Source organism: Ostrea edulis, chromosome 10 (genome assembly GCF_947568905.1).
Source record: "Ostrea edulis chromosome 10, xbOstEdul1.1, whole genome shotgun sequence".
Lineage (NCBI taxonomy): Eukaryota > Metazoa > Mollusca > Bivalvia > Ostreida > Ostreidae > Ostrea > Ostrea edulis.
Window position 1 is genome coordinate 15,439,478 of NC_079173.1, and position 18,540 is coordinate 15,458,017.

At 35.4% G+C, this 18,540-nt stretch overlaps 2 protein-coding genes across 3 annotated transcripts in view; one reads left to right on the forward strand and one right to left on the reverse strand.

Moving 5' to 3' along the window:
* LOC125666888 (pre-mRNA-processing factor 40 homolog A-like) overlaps nt 1-11,055 on the forward strand; it is a 36,055-nt gene extending 25,000 nt beyond the window's left edge. For both annotated transcript variants that reach the window (XM_056152075.1, XM_056152074.1), the window contains 6 exons: nt 1,498-1,554; nt 1,769-1,849; nt 1,934-2,101; nt 3,974-4,207; nt 8,548-8,625; nt 10,408-11,055. In XM_056152075.1, coding sequence (XP_056008050.1) covers nt 1,498-1,554; nt 1,769-1,849; nt 1,934-2,101; nt 3,974-4,207; nt 8,548-8,625; nt 10,408-10,503 — 714 coding nt within the window. In that variant the 3' untranslated portion in view covers nt 10,504-11,055. The remainder of the gene's footprint in view (nt 1-1,497; nt 1,555-1,768; nt 1,850-1,933; nt 2,102-3,973; nt 4,208-8,547; nt 8,626-10,407) is intronic.
* Nucleotides 11,056-13,578: 2,523 nt separating this feature from the next.
* LOC125666401 (uncharacterized) overlaps nt 13,579-18,540 on the reverse strand; it is a 39,270-nt gene continuing 34,308 nt past the window's right edge. The window contains exon 19 of the mRNA XM_056152063.1: nt 13,579-14,168. Coding sequence (XP_056008038.1) covers nt 14,035-14,168 — 134 coding nt within the window. The 3' untranslated portion in view covers nt 13,579-14,034. The remainder of the gene's footprint in view (nt 14,169-18,540) is intronic.

The window sequence follows — 18,540 nt, forward strand, 5'->3', positions numbered from 1 at the left end:
TTAAGGAAGAACCCCAGTCCTGAAATGGCTGAAGGAATTTTCGTGGTTGATATACAGAGGTGGCAAAAATTTTTGCAGAAGTTTTTAGGCTATTCAGCCAGCAACGTCCACCATTTCTGGACACCCATTGTCCGATTTCGCCATGACTGGGTGTACATTTTTCAAACGTGGAAGTGTGACTATTCACGGGAACAGTAAGAGACACACACGTCTTTGTCCATGACTGCATTATTAGCTGTAAGTCGAGCGGGGCAACTGTTGCTGCTAATTTTCAAAGGCAATTACAAACTCGGGATGTAGTGTTCTTATTGATGCTGGTACTGATTGTTCAGCAAAAGATCCAACAACAGTAGAAGCTCTTATTCACATAAGCAGTGAAGGCCCACTTATTGAGGACTTTAAAAAAATCTGTGTGTGGAACGCTGGTTTCTCCAGAAGCGTACTGTAAACTATGTAGGATGGCCCAATGCAATACAACTTCTGCCAGAGTAAATACTTGACTTGTTAGCATCCAGCATGTTTTACAGCACAGTTCGATTTATTTTAAAAATAAAACAAACAAAATGCATGTATGGGTGTTACTTTTTTTTCTTGAAAAATATTCAAATTTAAAAAATCTTGTAAGTCTTATTTACAAAATCTTTTACCATGGTGGCTAGATATTTTGAAAATGGCAACCAGAAATATTTCTAGGTCGCCATTTAGCAAATTTGACTTGGAGCGCTGACCGTTATTGTGTAATTCCAGCTTGTTTAATGGGATAGTAATGGTTATTTTGTTCGAATTTTTAAATAATATTAAATTGAGTCCAAATGACTGGTACAGATGAAGTCATTTTCTGTAAATAACAATTTTATGCATTTATCAGCATTTATTTCCAAGTTTAAAATTATTATAATCTTCAAAAATTAGATTCCCTGAATTTTTGCTTCCTTGACAAAAAATTCAATCTCATAATTATGTATAAGTTGGTTCCTAGCATTACTTTTGACAAACATGCAATCATTTCATAGTTGAAAAATATCATTCGTTTATCTTTTTATGAAATTAGAATATAATTAGATGATTTGGGGAAACTCGCAAAAAAAATCAACAAATGAGCTATATTATCTGCATCTCTTTAAGGAGATAGGATACCCCAAAAATTTGTTAGAGAATTTTGTAAAACTATTCGTAAATGTCTTGATGTTGCTTAAAACCCAAATTTACCACAAATAAAAACTTTCCCATGAAACCACCTTTTATTTTTGCATTATTCACATGTCTTTACTGAAAAATTCAATGGCAAAACAAAAATTGAAATCCGTCAAAAAAGCCTTTTTATTGGTGCATTTCATGTATTTATGACCGATTTATAGTGTTGTTTGATCAGATAATAGAATATCCCAAATAAACACAGGAAGATCCCATTTCATTTGATGTGTCCAAAATCTTAGGTATCTTATGAACTTCAGTTATGCATGCCAAACCCTTTTTTATTTTTCTGATACGTTTCAGTTGATAGAGAAAGCTGAAGCCCGAGAGAAGGAGAGACTGAAGGAGGAAGCCAGAAAGGTGTGTTACAGTTCTGAATTCTTGTTTCACTTTTGTTCGATGGAATATTTTTAGGGTGGGATGGGGGTGATTTATTTTGTAATCATTTATGTAACCAACAGAAAATAATGCCAGAGCTAAAGTTCAAAATCTTGTACTAAAATTCAGCCTTTGTGAATAGATCCAGATGAACAGTTTATGATTTATAGATTAATGTTGTGTTTCTCATTGTTAGCTGCGTAAACTGGAGAATCAGTTCCGAGCGGCGCTGAAGGTGTTCCATCCCCCGATCGAACCAGACACTAAGTGGGAGGAGGTAACATATTAGTTCCCGACATATTTTTATAAATTTGAGAACTTCCTTTTGAGATATTGTGATATGGTGTCATTCTCCCTGAAGGTGAAAGATAAGCTGGAGAAGGATCCAGTGTTTGAAGCCATTACCCTGGAATCGGAGAGGATCCGACTTTTTAAGGAGTATCAGGCAGTGCTGGAGGACACCTGTACACATCACCATGCCAAGAGGAAGAAGAGGAAGCAGAAACACAAAAGATCACGATCGAGATCTGTAAGTGTGTAATTAACACGTGTAATTATCTGTAAGTGTGTAATTAACATGTATGATTATCTGTAAGTGTGTAATTAACACATATAATTATCTGTAAGTGTGTAATTAACACGTGTAATTATCTGTAAGTGTGTAATTAACACATATAATTATCTGTAAGTGTGTAATTAACACGTGTAATTATCTGTAAGTGTGTAATTAACACGTATAATTATCTGTAAGTGTGTAATTAACACATATAATTATCTGTAAGTGTGTAATTAACATATATAATTATCTGTAAGTGTGTAATTAACACATGTAATTATCTGTAAGTGTGTAATTAACACGTGTAATTATCTGTAAGTGTGTAATTAACACATATAATTATATGTAAAAGTGTGATTAACACGTGTAATTATCTGCAAGTGTGTAATTAACACATATAATTATCTGTAAGTGTGTAATTAACACGTATAATTATCTGTAAGTGTGTAATTAACACATGTAATTATCTGTAAGTATGTAATTAACACATATAATTATCTGTAAGTGTGTAATTAACACATGTAATTATCTGTGACATAATTGCGTAATTATTGGAGTGAGCTCGAAGCGATGTAAGCTCACTATAAGTCTGCAGTAAAACATAAAATTATTATCTTTCAGTGTGTATTAACACATAAAATCATAGTAAGTGTGTAAGGTCTTTTGATTCATATTCAACTCGTTCTGCGTTTTCTACCCCCAAGCCTTGAAAACATACAACTTGTTGAATATAAATCATATCAGACCACAAACCATGGTTGATCCTCTGTATAATTAGAGAAGTTTTAAACTTATACTCAGCACAAATGTCTCTAAAGATTTGTGATGCCCTTGAACAAAGTTTATTTGTCCAAGGTCAAGGTTGCTAGTAAAAAGAAAAATGAGGTAAAAGTTTGTCCAGGCCACACAACTTTGTAATGGTAGCGACGTTAGAAACTTGTGTTTGACAGAAGGGTAGTTTATAAACATATATTATGACATGACTCTATTCCAAGTCACTAGTCAAAGAATCTGAAATTATACGTCAGGGTCGCGACTTTGAAGTTATACGTCAGGGTTGCGACTTTAAAGTTATACGTCAGGGTTGCGAATTTGAAGTTATATGTCAGGGTTGTGACTTTGAAGTTATAAGTCAGGGTCGTGACTTTGAAAGTTATACGTCAGGGTCGTGACTTTGAAGTTATATGTCAGGGTCGTGACTGAAGTTATATGTCAGAGTCGTGACTTTGAAAGTTATACGTCAGGGTCGTGACTTTGAAGTTATACGTCAGGGTCGTGACTTTGAAGTTATACGTCAGGGTTGCGACTTTAAAGTTATACGTCAAGGTTGCGAATTTGAAGTTATATGTCAGGGTTGTGACTTTGAAGTTATAAGTCAGGGTCGTGACTTTGAAAGTTATACGTCAGGGTCGTGACTTTGAAGTTATACGTCAGGGTCGTGACTTTGAAGTTATACGTCAGGGTCGCGACTTTGAAGTTATACGTCAGGGTCGCGACTTTGAAGTTATACGTCAGGGTCGCGACTTTGCAATGAAACGATATCAGAAATTTGTACTTGACAGATAGAGGTTGTGAATGAGAAGACATTAATAATAATGATTAATTGTATACATTAATTTGGTCAAGATCTTTGGCATTAAAAAATTTTAAGAATGCAATTGTTCAAACCTTTACTTTAAAATAGATATAAACATAAATTTCAAGTGCAAAAATCCATTAATAGTTCATAGAAACTACAAGATGCACTGACTGTATCATTGTCATGCTGCACTTCCTGGTTTTTGTGATATTTGGGTGACAGGGGTAAATGATTTCTCTCAGATTTCTACACTTTCTCTTTTACAGCAAAGTGAATCAGACAATGAGACTGCCTCTGTGCGAGAATCATCAAAACACAAATCCAAGAAAAAGAAGAAAAATCGCTCCGAGTCTCGGTCACGATCACCCAGCAATGTGCCCGAATCGGATCACGAGGACCGGGAGAAGAAGAGGCGGGGCCATCCTGAGTCCGACCAGGAGGAGAAGGACAAGAAAAAGCACAAAAAGAAATCCAAAAAGAAGAAGCATGTGTCACACAGTGTAAGAGATCTGTGATAATAACTCTCTACCGCATGATCTATTTATATAATGCGTGCCATATACAAAGTCAATCATTTCCCATCATGCACCATTCTGTGTGGCAGAAATCTCCTTTTTGCAAGATTCTTGTGTTTATGAAAAATGAAATGATAAAACATGGGTTTTATTTTATACAGTATTGTTTGATTTTGATTTTAAGATTGATCAAAATAATGCAAATTAACTAGAAATTTGTAAACTAAGGTGTTTGAAAATGTGTTATTGTAAAAAAAAAAAAAAAAAATGTTACACTGTGATAGCAGATGAATTATAAAAGGTGCAGTAAGAAAGTCAGTTATTATGCAGTTTGTGTCTGTTTCTCTGCATTAAGACCTTATCGGGTGTCTCAAAGTAAAGGACAAAACAAAATCACAGAAAATGAAGGTGAAGGTCGTATGTCAAGGGCAAAGGTGACATGTGATGAAATATGACTCGGCCACAATTAAAGGCATACACACACACACAAACACGCTCTCAATAGTTCAAACAAACATTGTACAGTCACATTTATTTCTAAATGTATACTGAGTTCTGAGGGAATACTTCAATTAAGGCCTCAAAAAGTTCATTTTCTGGTTCTCAGACCCATTCCTACTTAACTAAATCCTGTGAAGTGTGGATTGGTTTTTATAATGTCCAGGTTGTATGTATGATAGGGGCCGGTATATAAACCAATGGATGCATAAGGGCTGACGAAGCCAATTTCCCATGATATAAATAACCGGGCCTGGAGGTTATTAAACTTTTTTGAGCATGTTTTCATACTCGACTCAAACCTGTGCTCTAAATCGTACTCTTACTAAAATGCGAAGGTTAAAAAACTTTTATAAAATCGTTCTCATACACACATGGAGCTTGCTCAGAGTTGTACTACAAACATGGCTGAGTTTGAGTATGAGTACGGTGAAAGTTTTATAACCTCCAGGCCTGGATTTTCATTTGGTCAACATTTTTTATTGTTTGTTTGATGGGGGGAAAAAATTTGAAATAGAGTTGGGGGTCTTGTGAAACATGTTATATAAAAAGGTTGGCCTTATATTTATATTTCATACAATTGTATAAGTTTATATGTCAAATTGAAATTTTATAAAGAAATAAAATACATTGAAACAACACAGAATTATTATTGATAGGACTCTCAATTTGGAATGTGAAAATTATTGCTTTCAATAGATGTCCCTCTTTCCATTCTCATTTAATGTAACAACCATTTTTATGTCACCTGAGTCACTCAGGTGAATCAATGCTATCTGTTTTATTGGTTGTAAACTTTAGAGCATTTTTATCTTCTCTTGAACGGCTGAATCTGTTCTACCCAGACTAGCATCCACAGGTGAAGGAGAACAAAAATAGTGAATTTTATGATTCGTTCCTCCTGAGGGCCATAAAAATTATAATAAGAATTTACTTCTTTACCAAAATTGTGAAATCCATGACCCCAGGGTTGGGGCTAAGGTGGTTATATATTGAAAATGCATTATATGTTTTAAAAAGAACTTCTTTACTCCTGGACATGAAATTCATGACCCTTGGATTTAGACCTAAGGTCATATACTGAAAACGCATTATATCCTAGAAAAATTATGAAATTTGGTTTAAGCCCCAGCGTGGGGCATGTTTTTATGATTATAATTAGCATTTAGTTTTCTTCTAAAATTTTAATATTTATGACTCTGGGGATCTATCATAATCACAAGCATTGAGTTTTATACTGAATATTCCTAGAATAGGAGATTTTGACCCTTTGGCAAATTACAATATATTAAACAAATTAAAAAATTTCATGTACATGGGTTATAAACTATGGAGAATTTGACGCATGGTACTCACCATTAAGGCCCCCCCCCCTTTTTTTTTTTACCTCATGAACCCCCTTCCTCCTCCCCACCCCTAAAAGATAAAAGAACAGAGTCACTGTTAACAAGTTTATGAAATATACATAAAACTCACAAATTATACAATACAAATACTTGTAGAACTCTCAACTTATACAATACACTTTGAACTCTCAACTTGTACAATACACATTGAACTCTCAACTTGTACAATACACATTGAACTCTCAACTTATACAATACTCATAGAACTCTCAACTTCTACAATTCACATAGAACTCAACTTCTACAATTCACATAGACCTTTCAACTTTAACAATACTCAAAGAACTCAACTTATACAATACACATAAAACTCTCAACTTAAACAATACACATAGAACTCAACTTATACAGTACACATATAACTCTCAACTTTTACAATACACTTAGACATTTCAACTTTAACAATACTCAAAGAACTCAACTTATACAATACACATAAAACTCTCAACTTAAACAATATTCATAGAACTCAACTTATACAATACACATAAAACTCTCAACTTATACAATACACATAGAACTCAACATGTACAATACACATAGAACGCTCAACTTTTACAATACTCATAAACTCAACTTGTACAGCACACATAGAACTCTCAACTTATACAATACACATAGAACTCTCAACCTATACAATACACATAGACCTTTCAACTTTAACAATACTCAAAGAACTCAACTTATACAATACACATAAGACTCTCAACTTGTACAATACACATAAAACTCTCAACTTATACCATACACAGAAAACTGAACTCATACAATACACATAGACCTTTCAACTAACAATACTCAAAGAACTCAACTTATACAATACACATAAAACTCTCAACTTGTACAATACACATAGAACTCTCAACTTATACCATACACAGAAAACTGAACTCATACAATACACATAGAACTCAACTTACACAAAACACTAGGACTCTCAACTTTTACAGTGCACATAGAACTCTCAACTTGTACAACACACATATAACTCAATTTGTACAATGCACATAGAACTCTCAACTTATACAATACACATAGACCTCTCGATTTTTACTATACACATAGAACTCTCAAATTGTACAATACACATAGAACTCAACTTATACAATACACATAGACCTCTCAACTTGCACAGTACGCATTGAACTCTCAACTTACACAATATTAATAGAACTCAACTTGTACAGCACACATAGAACTCTCAACTTGTACAATACACATAGAACTCAACTTATACAATACACATAGAACTCTCGAGTTTTACTATACACATAGAACTCTCAACTTACACAGTATATATAGAACTCAACTTCTGTACTACACATATAACTCTCTACTTATACAGCACACAAAAAACTCAACTTAAACAGCACACATAGAACTCTCAACTTATCCAATACACATAGAGCTCAACCACCCCCACCCTACTCTCACCTACCCCACCCCTACCCTACTCTCACCTACCCCAACCTACTCTCAACAACCCCACCCCCACCCTACTCTAACCTACCCCACCCCTACCCTACTCTCACCTACCCCAACCTACTCTCAACGACCCCACCCTACTCTCACCTACCCCCACCCTACAATCACCTTGCCCCACCCTACTCTCACCTACCCCACCCTACTCTCAATGACCCCACCCTACTCTCACCTACCCCCACCCTACAATCACCTACCCCACGCTACTCTCACCTACCCCACCCTACTCCCATCTACCCCACCCCTACCCTACTCTCACCTACCCCAACCTACTCTCAACGACCCCACCCCCACCCTACTCTCACCTACCCCCACCCTACAATCACCTTGCCCCACCCTACTCTCACCTACCCCACCCTACTCTCACCTACCCCCACCCTACTCTCACCTACCCCACCCTACTCTCACCTACCCCACCCTACTCTCAACGACCCCACCCCACCCCACCCTACTCTCACCTTACCCTAACCTACTCTCACCTACCCCACCCCCTCATCGCTTTGTGTATCAGTGACAGGGCTAGTAGAAAGTGATATTAACTAGTCCTGTAGTGGATCGGTATATCAACTAGTTCTATATCAAGAGAGCAGTGACTCTTTTTACAAAAATTTCTTGTGATTAAGATGGAAATTTTAAAAGACTGCAATTATTTTCAAATTTATTGCCCATATATTTCTGAATGATGAAACCTAAGTATATACATTTGTGTTCTGAATGATGAAAACTAAGTAAATACATTGGTAGTAAAATTCTCATTCTTACTCGGGGCATAGCAGCAGACCGAGACAAAAAAATGGTATTGTAGTCACAAGAGGTTTTGTAAAAAGGGCCATTTTATATAAAATCCAGTGGCGCGTGGTGCCCTTTACGAGTGGAATGTGCGTACATTGTTCTTTTCATCTTGTGAGAGGGAGTTAATGGTAGATGATTTCTATACAGGCTTCCAGCGCTAGTGAAGACGATGACAGACAAAAAGCATCCAGCAGTGCAAAAACCAAGAAGCGCCGACGAAACAGGGTTAGTAACCAACACACTGTACACAATTATAGGGACAAAATCAGAGAAACAGCTATAAGTATCTGAAATTATCTGCTGGAAAAAAATGCCGACAGTAATTGTTGTGTCACTTCTACACTGTTTTATGCCATTCAATGTTAACACATTTTGGGACGTGAGGCCACAGTTTCTTAATTTGTTGGTTTTCAGATTTTTTTAGAAATAGAAAATAAGGGATGGTTAATTAGAATAAAGATAAAAAACAGAAAACTAATACAAAAAATTATGAATTAAACTTTACTGTACATTTTCATTTTGAATGTTCATTGTGATATCATGCTTTCTGGCATTAGAGATTGAGTTTCAACATTTCTCATAAAGAAGTTCTCTTTATTTTTATTTAGGGAGTAATGATTTTGTTGGGTTGACCCTTGATTTTTCAAATGATCCCTCCAAAAGTTTGACAAAAATGAAATGAAATTAAAAAAAACAAAACACATAGGGTGACAGATTGTAAACCAACAAATGTAAGAAACTGCTCTCTGATGAGAATTCAATTCACGAACATCGAGAATTGTTTGTCTGTTTTGCAAAGAGAGTGTTGCAATTAAATGTACTCAACCGTAACAATGTTGTGGCATTCTGTAAAGGTTCTATCAATCATTTTGAACTTTTCAGTCTTCTCCTTTCATTTTAGCTGAGTGTAATTGAATCTTCATTTGTTGTGTGCCTTCTATGATGATTAAGAGTAATTCCAATTTGTTACAGGAAACTGACGAAATGATAATGCAGTATAACTGTGTCATCCGTGTGTTGTTTAATAATTATACATGTACCCCATGCAACGAAGTTGTAGAGGGTATAATGTTTTTGACCCGTCCGTCCCTTTTTTGTTGGCGCAACTCCTCTGAAACCGCTCAACAGAATTTCGTGAAACTTTATTGTTAATAAGGACACGCTGTTTAGGCCAAAAATAAAAATGGATTTATTTGATATACTCTGACCAACCCGTCAAATTTGCTCCTACACGATAATTTTTTTCAGCAATTTAAAATTTCATTTTTAAAATTTTTTTTGGTTCCCTTGATAAATAGAAAATTCTCCTTATTTTAAAAGAAAATATAAAAAAAAAAATTCATAACATTCCAAAAAAAAAAAAAAAAAAAAACAACCTACCTACCGACCCACCTTAAAAAATGTGGGTCGGAGTACATCAAACGAAAATATTTTTAATGATGGCGTTAGATGTGCATATTCCCAGGAAATTCTGATTCAATAAGCTTTCTTAGAGTTATGCCCTTTTTGAACTTAAAATTTTGAGCCCCTCTGTCCTGTTCTTTTAAGTGCAACTCCTCTGAGACTGCTCAACAGAATTTCGTAAAACTTAATTTGTAGTTAATAAGGACACACTGTTTAGATGTGCATATTCCCAGGAAATTGTGATTCAGTAATTTTTCGTATAGTTATACCGCTTTTGAACTTAGAATTTCAAGCTGTCTATCCTGAATTTTTAGCCCGTCTGTCCTGTTCTTGTCAGAGCAACTCCTCTGAGACCGCTCAACAGAATTTTGTGAAACTTTGTAGATGTGCATATTCCCAGGAAATTCTGATTCAATAATTTTCTGGGAGTTATGCCCCTTTTGAAATTAGAATTTCGAGCCCATCTGTTTTGTTCTTGAAGTAATGCATAACATTACCATTCATTAAGTGAGGCATTGTCAAGCAATGTTGGAGCGTGGTGTTTTGAGCTTGTTCACCTCTGCTTTCTTTCATGAAGTAATGTATGGGTTTCTTCATTAAAAGGGAGGAGACAATGGGTCATCAGATAGTGATGTCAGCGAGGGAGAACTAGAGAGGAGGAGGCACCAACTTTTACAGCAGCTGGAGGCGGATCAATAAAAAAAACATTGGGGCGGGGGACTCAAAATCTGGAGAGGAGGCACCAACTTCTACAGCAGCTGGAGGATCAATAAAAAAAACATTGGGGTGGATGATTCAAAATCTGCAGAGGAGGCACCAACATCTATAGCAGCTGGAGTTGGATCAATGAAAGGACACTGGGGTTGGGGACTAAAGATTTGGAAAGGTGACACCAACTTATGTAGTAGCTGGATGTCGATCAATTAAAAATGAACGAGATGAAGGGATGAAAATCTGCATAGGATGCACCAACTTCTTCAGCAGCTGAATGTGGTTCAGTAAATAAACACTGGGACGAGGACTGAAGATTATTTTACTTTCAAAAATTTTATTTTACATATTTCATCGTTAATCATGTACATTTAATTATCTGGACTCCGGGCTGTATGACATTGTGTACAGTCTGTGTGCCTGTATGCATCGTGGCACCAGATTGATTTCAATTTTAACGTATCTTTTGTATTTAAAAATTGCATATACATGTGTCGACTGAACTGAATAAAATTTGGGGCATCAAACCTGAAAGATTTATAGCAGAGTGGCCGTTTGTGTTCAGCAGTTGGTATTCGTGTATTTTTATATTAGCCGCAAGACTAAAGATGTAGAGATATTGAGGTAAATACATGTACCCATACCACATCAAATAACATTAGAAAAGTTATTCACGAGTCGTAAATATTATCGAACCCGATGACATTTTGGTGAATATTGTAGAAATCCATAGGATTTTCAATATTAGAATTGCCTTAATCCTTTTCGAAGACTTACTTGATACAATGTTTGTTTTTAAAAAAAGTTGCCTCAGCTAAAGCCCAGGGATGATGGTGTAAATCTTGACATTACATGGGGATGCTGCATACTCTAGATTTTGTGTCCTTTCAGTTGCTCAACTTTTTTTAAAAACAAATATTGTATCACATAATTTCTTGAAAATTTGATGGTAAGCATTAAAAATATGACTTGTTTAGTGTTGACAGCATTGACCTGATGAATGCAAATTCTTTTACCTCATGACTTTGACGATCGAGTTTGACCTTCACATTGGAATTTTACCTACTTTTTAAAAAACTTTGACCTAGGCCATAACTTCAATGGTTAAGAAAAGGGCTTTCATACATGTATTTCACCCATGCATTCCTTGGAGATGCCATGCCTTTTGGTGGAGGGTGTGAGCTTGCAGCCATATTGTGGTGCAAGTCAGCCTGGAAAAAGTTCAGAGAACTCCTTCCTACCCTCTTAATTAAACAAGCAACTCCCTGCTACAATCAGAGGTCAAGTTTACTCCAGTTGTGTGAGGAGTGTCATGCTCTATGGTTCAGAAATGTGGGCAACATCAGCGAGCACCGTTAAATGCCTTCAACGTAACGACAGAGCCATGGTAAGATGGTCAAGCCTGAAGAATATGTCCACTTTGACTCTTCTATCTAGGCTCAAAAAAGACATTGCTGAAGTTCTCCAGTTGGGCAGGCTGAGATGGCTTGGAGACATTGAATGTAGCACAAGCTGGATCTCGCAGGTCAGATGCATGAACATTGTAGCACAGCAGGGTCAAGGCAGACCAAAGCTTTCTTGGGACGAACTCGTGAAGAGTGATCGTGTAACCCTTAACATGGACTCTACCAACCCACTGGATCGCCATGCGTGGAGAGGAAGACTTCGCTCTCGACAGACAGACAGGCCACACCCTCGACATGAGGATTAATACATGGCCTGTATAATCAAAACTGGTTGATGATGATGATTCCATTTGACAAGATCTTTCTTTTAATACCAACATTTTTTTTGGTCTTCATTACCTTGTAGATTTTTAGGTCACCTTAGTAAACTTGTGTGACCTATTGCGATTGGTCACCATCTGTTGTAGTCCACCATGTGTTTACAATTGAACATTTATTTTAGACTTCTAATGATAACTACCATTTCAATTCTTCTCAAATTTTACATGCATGCAGCATCTTTGTAAATTTCTGGACTTCTGCACCCTTAGGGGCAGGCCAATTTAAAAAATCCTCTTCTCTACAACTGCACATCTGTAAGAGAAACTAATTGCATTGTGATGTAGAGAAGAAAAGCCTCTACTTAAACTAAATTTCATGATCTCCAGGGTAGAGGTTCTGACTTCAGGGCAGGGCCAAACTTTGTATATAGAGTTTGTGTGAATCTTATTTAGTGCTATTGATACTAAAGTAACACTAAACAGATATTCAAAAAGAGCAGATAGTCCTTCACCAAAATTTTAAATTTCCACAGGCACTTGAAGTATGGACATCACTACCCCCCCCCCCCCCCCTTTATGATTTTTTCTAGCGATAATTTCTCCAAAATGTGTGGATCCCTGTCTATCCTATTCCAATTTATCTTGATCGTTTCTGTGGACTCATATTGTTCTTTTCTTTTGTTACCTTGAATTGTCTCCCCTGTAGGTTCTTTTTTTTGTTACCCGAAATTGTCTCCCCTGTAGGTCTCTTTGTTACCCGAAATTGTCGCCAATGTAGGTCTTTTTTGTTACCCTGAATTGTCTCGCCTTTGTTTTCTTTTGTTGCCCTGAATTGTCTCCCCTGTAGATCTTACTTTGTTACCCTGAACTGATCCTTTCATTCCTCTAGCTTGAATAGGGTTTGAGATTTCCTCTGGAAACCAATGTGTTATAGACAGCCAGACAGACCAAAACTTATAACCTTATAAGAAGCTGGGGACAAAAAAAACCCCAATAAATGTTTGTAAAACATATATTTGATTTTAGGATGTACCAGTGTACCAAGTTTGATGTCTTTCAAGCAAAGGGTTCTTAAGATATTGAGCGGACAGTGTCTTCCTATGTCCAGAGTGCACTGACCCATGACTTTTTGACCAGAAAATCGATAGGGGTCCTCTTCCACTCATAACCAACCCTCATATGAAATATCATTACGATCAAGTGAATAGTTCTCAAGATATTGAGCAAACAACATGTGGTCTACCGACGGACCAACAGACATACCGTAACCGACAGGTGTAAAGCAATATGCCCCTCTTCTTTAAAGGAGGGTATAAAAAGAGGACATGCATCCAAAAGTATGTAATAATTACATTTATTTGTCTTTAACAAAGACTATACACAGCCTGATTACATTCTGCAACAAAGATATAAAATTAATGTTGACAACAAATTGTAATTTATAAATACATATAATAAACAAAGTACAACATACTCTGAAATCAGCAACACCTAAATACTTATTTCACACACTAATCTAAACAAATGCAGTATCACACACAAGAAATTTCTTTAAAATGCATGGCGTATTGAACTAATTGATATGATTGTGTGGACAATACAACACCCACAGGAAGGTTTCAAGCACCTTGTACAACTTAATACCTGCAGGCCTGTAAATAGAATTACATATCCATTCTTTTCACCCTGGCCAAACAGAATCTCCTCTGCTGGAACTATTTTCTGTCAGCGGTAATTTTGTCAGTGGTACCACATACATCTCTGTACAGTAAACCAGTCTCTCTATGTACTCATCACAGGGCTGGTATGACCATTCCCTTTACCGAGGTCAGTACGTAATCATTCAGGGGCTGTAACTCCTGCACAGTCAGAGAATCCAGCAGCCATTCCCTGGACACTGTAACTGCTTTGTACCTTCTATACAGTCCTACAAAGAAACGATACCGAAATAAAAAATACAGTCTACTCCACTTATATTGAAGTCACTTATATTGAACTATCTGTTATATTGAAGTAGTTAACAATTTCTATACAACAGCCGTTGTATCTAGCCTGATAAGTATTTAAGAGTGGAACTTCTTTTAATGTAGTGCTTTACCTCGACCATTTATTTTCCATGATAGTCTATTTTCAGTGAGATTGTTAACTTTACATTGTTTTTGTTATAATAAAATACAAATTACAGTGAATAATAAAAATAGCTTGGGGTGTGTTTTAAAGGGACTGACTCATGATTTTTCCCAAAATTTTGTTTTTCACTTTTAATGACCAAAGTCTACTGTCTAATGTGTTCAAATAATTTCACATAAAAATTAAGGTTATACATTATCACAGAAGCTCATTTTAGAGAGTTCATTATTTGTTTTGTAAACAAAGATTGCGGTATGTTATTGTTTACAAAATTTTCAGAAGAAATGGATATCGATCTAAGTTTATTATATCTATTACATTTCAAACATTCTCCGGGTAAAATGTGTCATCTAAAAGTTAAAATTTGTGATTATGCAAAATTAAGATGCTTTATACTACAAAATTTATATTTCACTGGTTTGTTTGTTTACATAAAAAGACTCGAGTCTTTGTTTTCATAACACAGATTTAAGGCTAAAATATTGCTTTTATTCTTGCATTCAGTAGGTCAAAATATTGTCTGACAACATTAAAGAGACACTACAGCTCATTTTCCACATTTTAATAAAGAGTTTTTTAAAACACATATTGATAAAATGATAAATTTCATATCGATACTAACAATTTTGAACAATTGGATGCATCAATTTACTCTCAAATGCGCTTTGAAGATCGTCTGGAATTCAAAGGTTTCTTCATGCTGACTCGGACTTTTGAATGCTTATTTACATCACATGGTTTTGAATGACAGCAAAGGTGTTGTGTAGGAAATTATTTAAATTCCCCTTCAAGGGGGTCCACACTCACTTTCAAGTATAAGATTATTCCCTGCTCCTTATAATAAGTAATTATATAAATCATTGTTTAAACAGAAACCCTTCCATGTTCCAATTGACCGATGTTTTTACAACTAACACGTGTCGTGTTCAGATAAAAATAGCACAAGTTTACTTTTAAAGCAGTGTCTTCGCGGCTAGTCCCAATGGCAGATTTAGAGGTGGGGGGGGGGGGGGCAGGATCCCCCTCCCTCTCGCCACATATTGTGAGTGAAAATACAAATTTTGCACCCAGAAAGCCGATTACTTTGGGTAATATTTGACTTTCTCATCCCCCTTCGGAAATCCTAGCTTAAGATCCGCCACTGAGTTACAATCGTTTCTCCTAGCCCTTTCTTTTCCAACAGTCATACTGATCGCAAGGTCAATTTTATTTCACATAATAGTTTTATCTCATTTAATTTTTACCTCTTTTCTTACAGAATCTGTCAAAATTCAGGATCTATCTATCCACTACACTTTCTCTCACTGGACGACATGCTGCACTGTTTACTGTCTATGCGCATGCGTCTGAAGACCGAAAGGAGGAGACTCGATATTTTTTGTATAGGCCATCAAAAAGTATTAAATTTTACGTTAAAACGAGAATTTTTGACTTTAGATAAGTGTTATTTTCGCAAAGTTCATACATTCAACAATGCAACAAAAATTGAAAAAGCACTGAGAAAATTGTCATTTCATGATTTTTGCGCAAAATGAGCTGTAGTGTCTCTTTAAATGAGTTATATTTTTAATGTTTCACTTCAAAAATAAAAAATATTTTGTTCAAAAATCGTGAACCAGTCCCTTTAAGAGCCATTATCTGTCAAATTAGGGATTATGCACTGGGTTTTTTTTTTGGGGTTGTTTGTTTTTTTAAAAAGCATTTTCATCTCTCTGTCATTGTAACAATGTTGCTAAATATTATTGCTGAAACAAAAACCAAGATATGATACTTTGTTGTGTAACATTTATCATCACAATAAAATACAGTGGAGCCTCGTTAATCCGGACACTTTGGTTCCCAGCAAAATCGTCCGGATAAATGAAGCGTCCGGATAATTGAATCGCATATTTTCTATCTTTACATAAGTAACCAATATGTGCCTACTTTATTTATGCATAGTGAATTAAACACATTCTATCATTGGATTTGACCATTTGCATTAGTAAATAGATTATGATAATGTTAACATTTACATGTATTTCAAAGCACTAAAATTTAATGTACGTGTTCAGTGTATTTGCCTGTGCTTACATTGTACATACATATGATCCCTACAAATAAATATACAAAACTGTGTACCGTATGCACTAAAACAAATAATGAAGCACTATATGTAACTATAAGTAAATAAATCATTAGTAACTAACAAAATCATTTACACTTCAAACATTTCATCACACTTTTACTTCTTAAAGAGGCCGGTAATTTCCATCTGTCAGGATTCACGGGTTCGGCGGTCTGTTAAAACAATCTTCATCGTCCAAAGTTGATATAAGAATTTCGTGATTATCATGTTAGTTGACAACATTCTTTAACCAAAATTCAATCTGCCAGAGTTTATATTTCTTATTCCATAATTATCCAAGACAATATCGGGAGAACAAAATCATTTAAGCTCCTAATATCAAGACCTACTACTGCTTTGATCTTGTCACGCACACCTATTATTTTCATGATGCGATAATAACGGAACAAAACTCGGGTGAAACAAACATTATAGGTACATACAGAATTTAATTGTCATTTTCCTTAAAATGGTAATTTTCTCACTTCTACCCAGAGTTAAAAAATTCAAAGCAATAAAGCTCTACAACATCGTCACAAGAATCAATCGTATACAGGTACATTCTACATGCGTGACATTCTAAACGTTAAAACCTTATACTACATATACATGAACATACAGTGTACATGCATATTTCACGCCAATCAACAGTATAAAATCCAGAATCTAGAAGTATAATCTACACTCTTTAGATTTGAATAAGCCGATATCAATTTACGAATCAGTACAACTGATATGTGTAGCAGTTAAAAATTTTTATCATTACGGCATGATGTTTAATTTATTAATACTATTAGGGTATTGATCAAGACTATCAAATAATATGCTACAGATTTGTTTACAAAATTCAACACTACACGCAATAAAGATCTTATGTGCGAAAATTGGCAATACAATGTCTCGATCGGCACGTGCTATCTAACAGACACACCACCTAATTGGAGGGAGGTGTTGATAGGGTACAGGTAATCGCTTCAATTAGACAGTTTGGCTTGTTTTCTTTATAATTTACGCCATGCTAAAATTGTCCGACACAGACCTTCCCTAAACAAAATTACCGTCTGGATTAACGGTACAATTTTCAATGCATTATAACGTTTTGTACTAAAAAGTGACCGTCCGGATCCGGAACGCGAATTTCCGGATTAATGATGAAAAATAATGTATAAAAAATCCGTTCCCTAGAAAAGTCGTTCGGAAGGTGAAGCGTCCGGATTACCGAGGCTCCACTGTACATGTGTTGAAGGCCACCTGATATTTTAGAGGTCCACATTCCAAGTAGAAGTGGTGGGTCTTTTGAATCACTGATATGAAAAAGGGTTCGATTCAGATCAGCCACCAAAGTATGGTAGACTTGCTCAAGTCTCTATGTTGATTTGATTACTTTATCATTTCGTCCAATTGTCTGCTCTCTACCATACTTAAATGTAACCAGGGATTATCAAAAAGTATTAAAGAGAGCACTGATTATTAAACATAGAGACTTGAGCAAGTCTGTATAGTACAGTTCTATATCCCTGAATCTTTTCATTATACTCACTGTTAAAGAGCATCTAAAGTTTGTACTGGCTATTCAAGAGTATAATTTTACTCAATATTTAAGAAAATAATTTGTACTCGCTGTTAAATAGGATAATTTATACTCACCGATAGATCGGATAATTTATACTCACCGATAGATCGGATAATTCATACTCAGTTATATAGGATAATTTGTACTCACTGTTATATAGGATAATCTATACTCACTGTTATATAGGATAATTTATACTCACTATTATATAGAATAATTTGTACTCACTGTTATATAGGATAATTTATACTCACTGTTATATAGGATAATTTGTACTCACTGTTATATAGGATAATTTGTACTAACTGTTACATAGGATAATTCATACTCACTGTTATATAGGATAATTTGTACTCACTGTTATATAGGATAATTTATATTCACTGTTATATAAGATAATTTGTACTCACTGTTATATAGGATAATTTATACTCACTGTTACATATGATAATCTGTACTCACTGTTATATAGGATAATTTGTACTCACT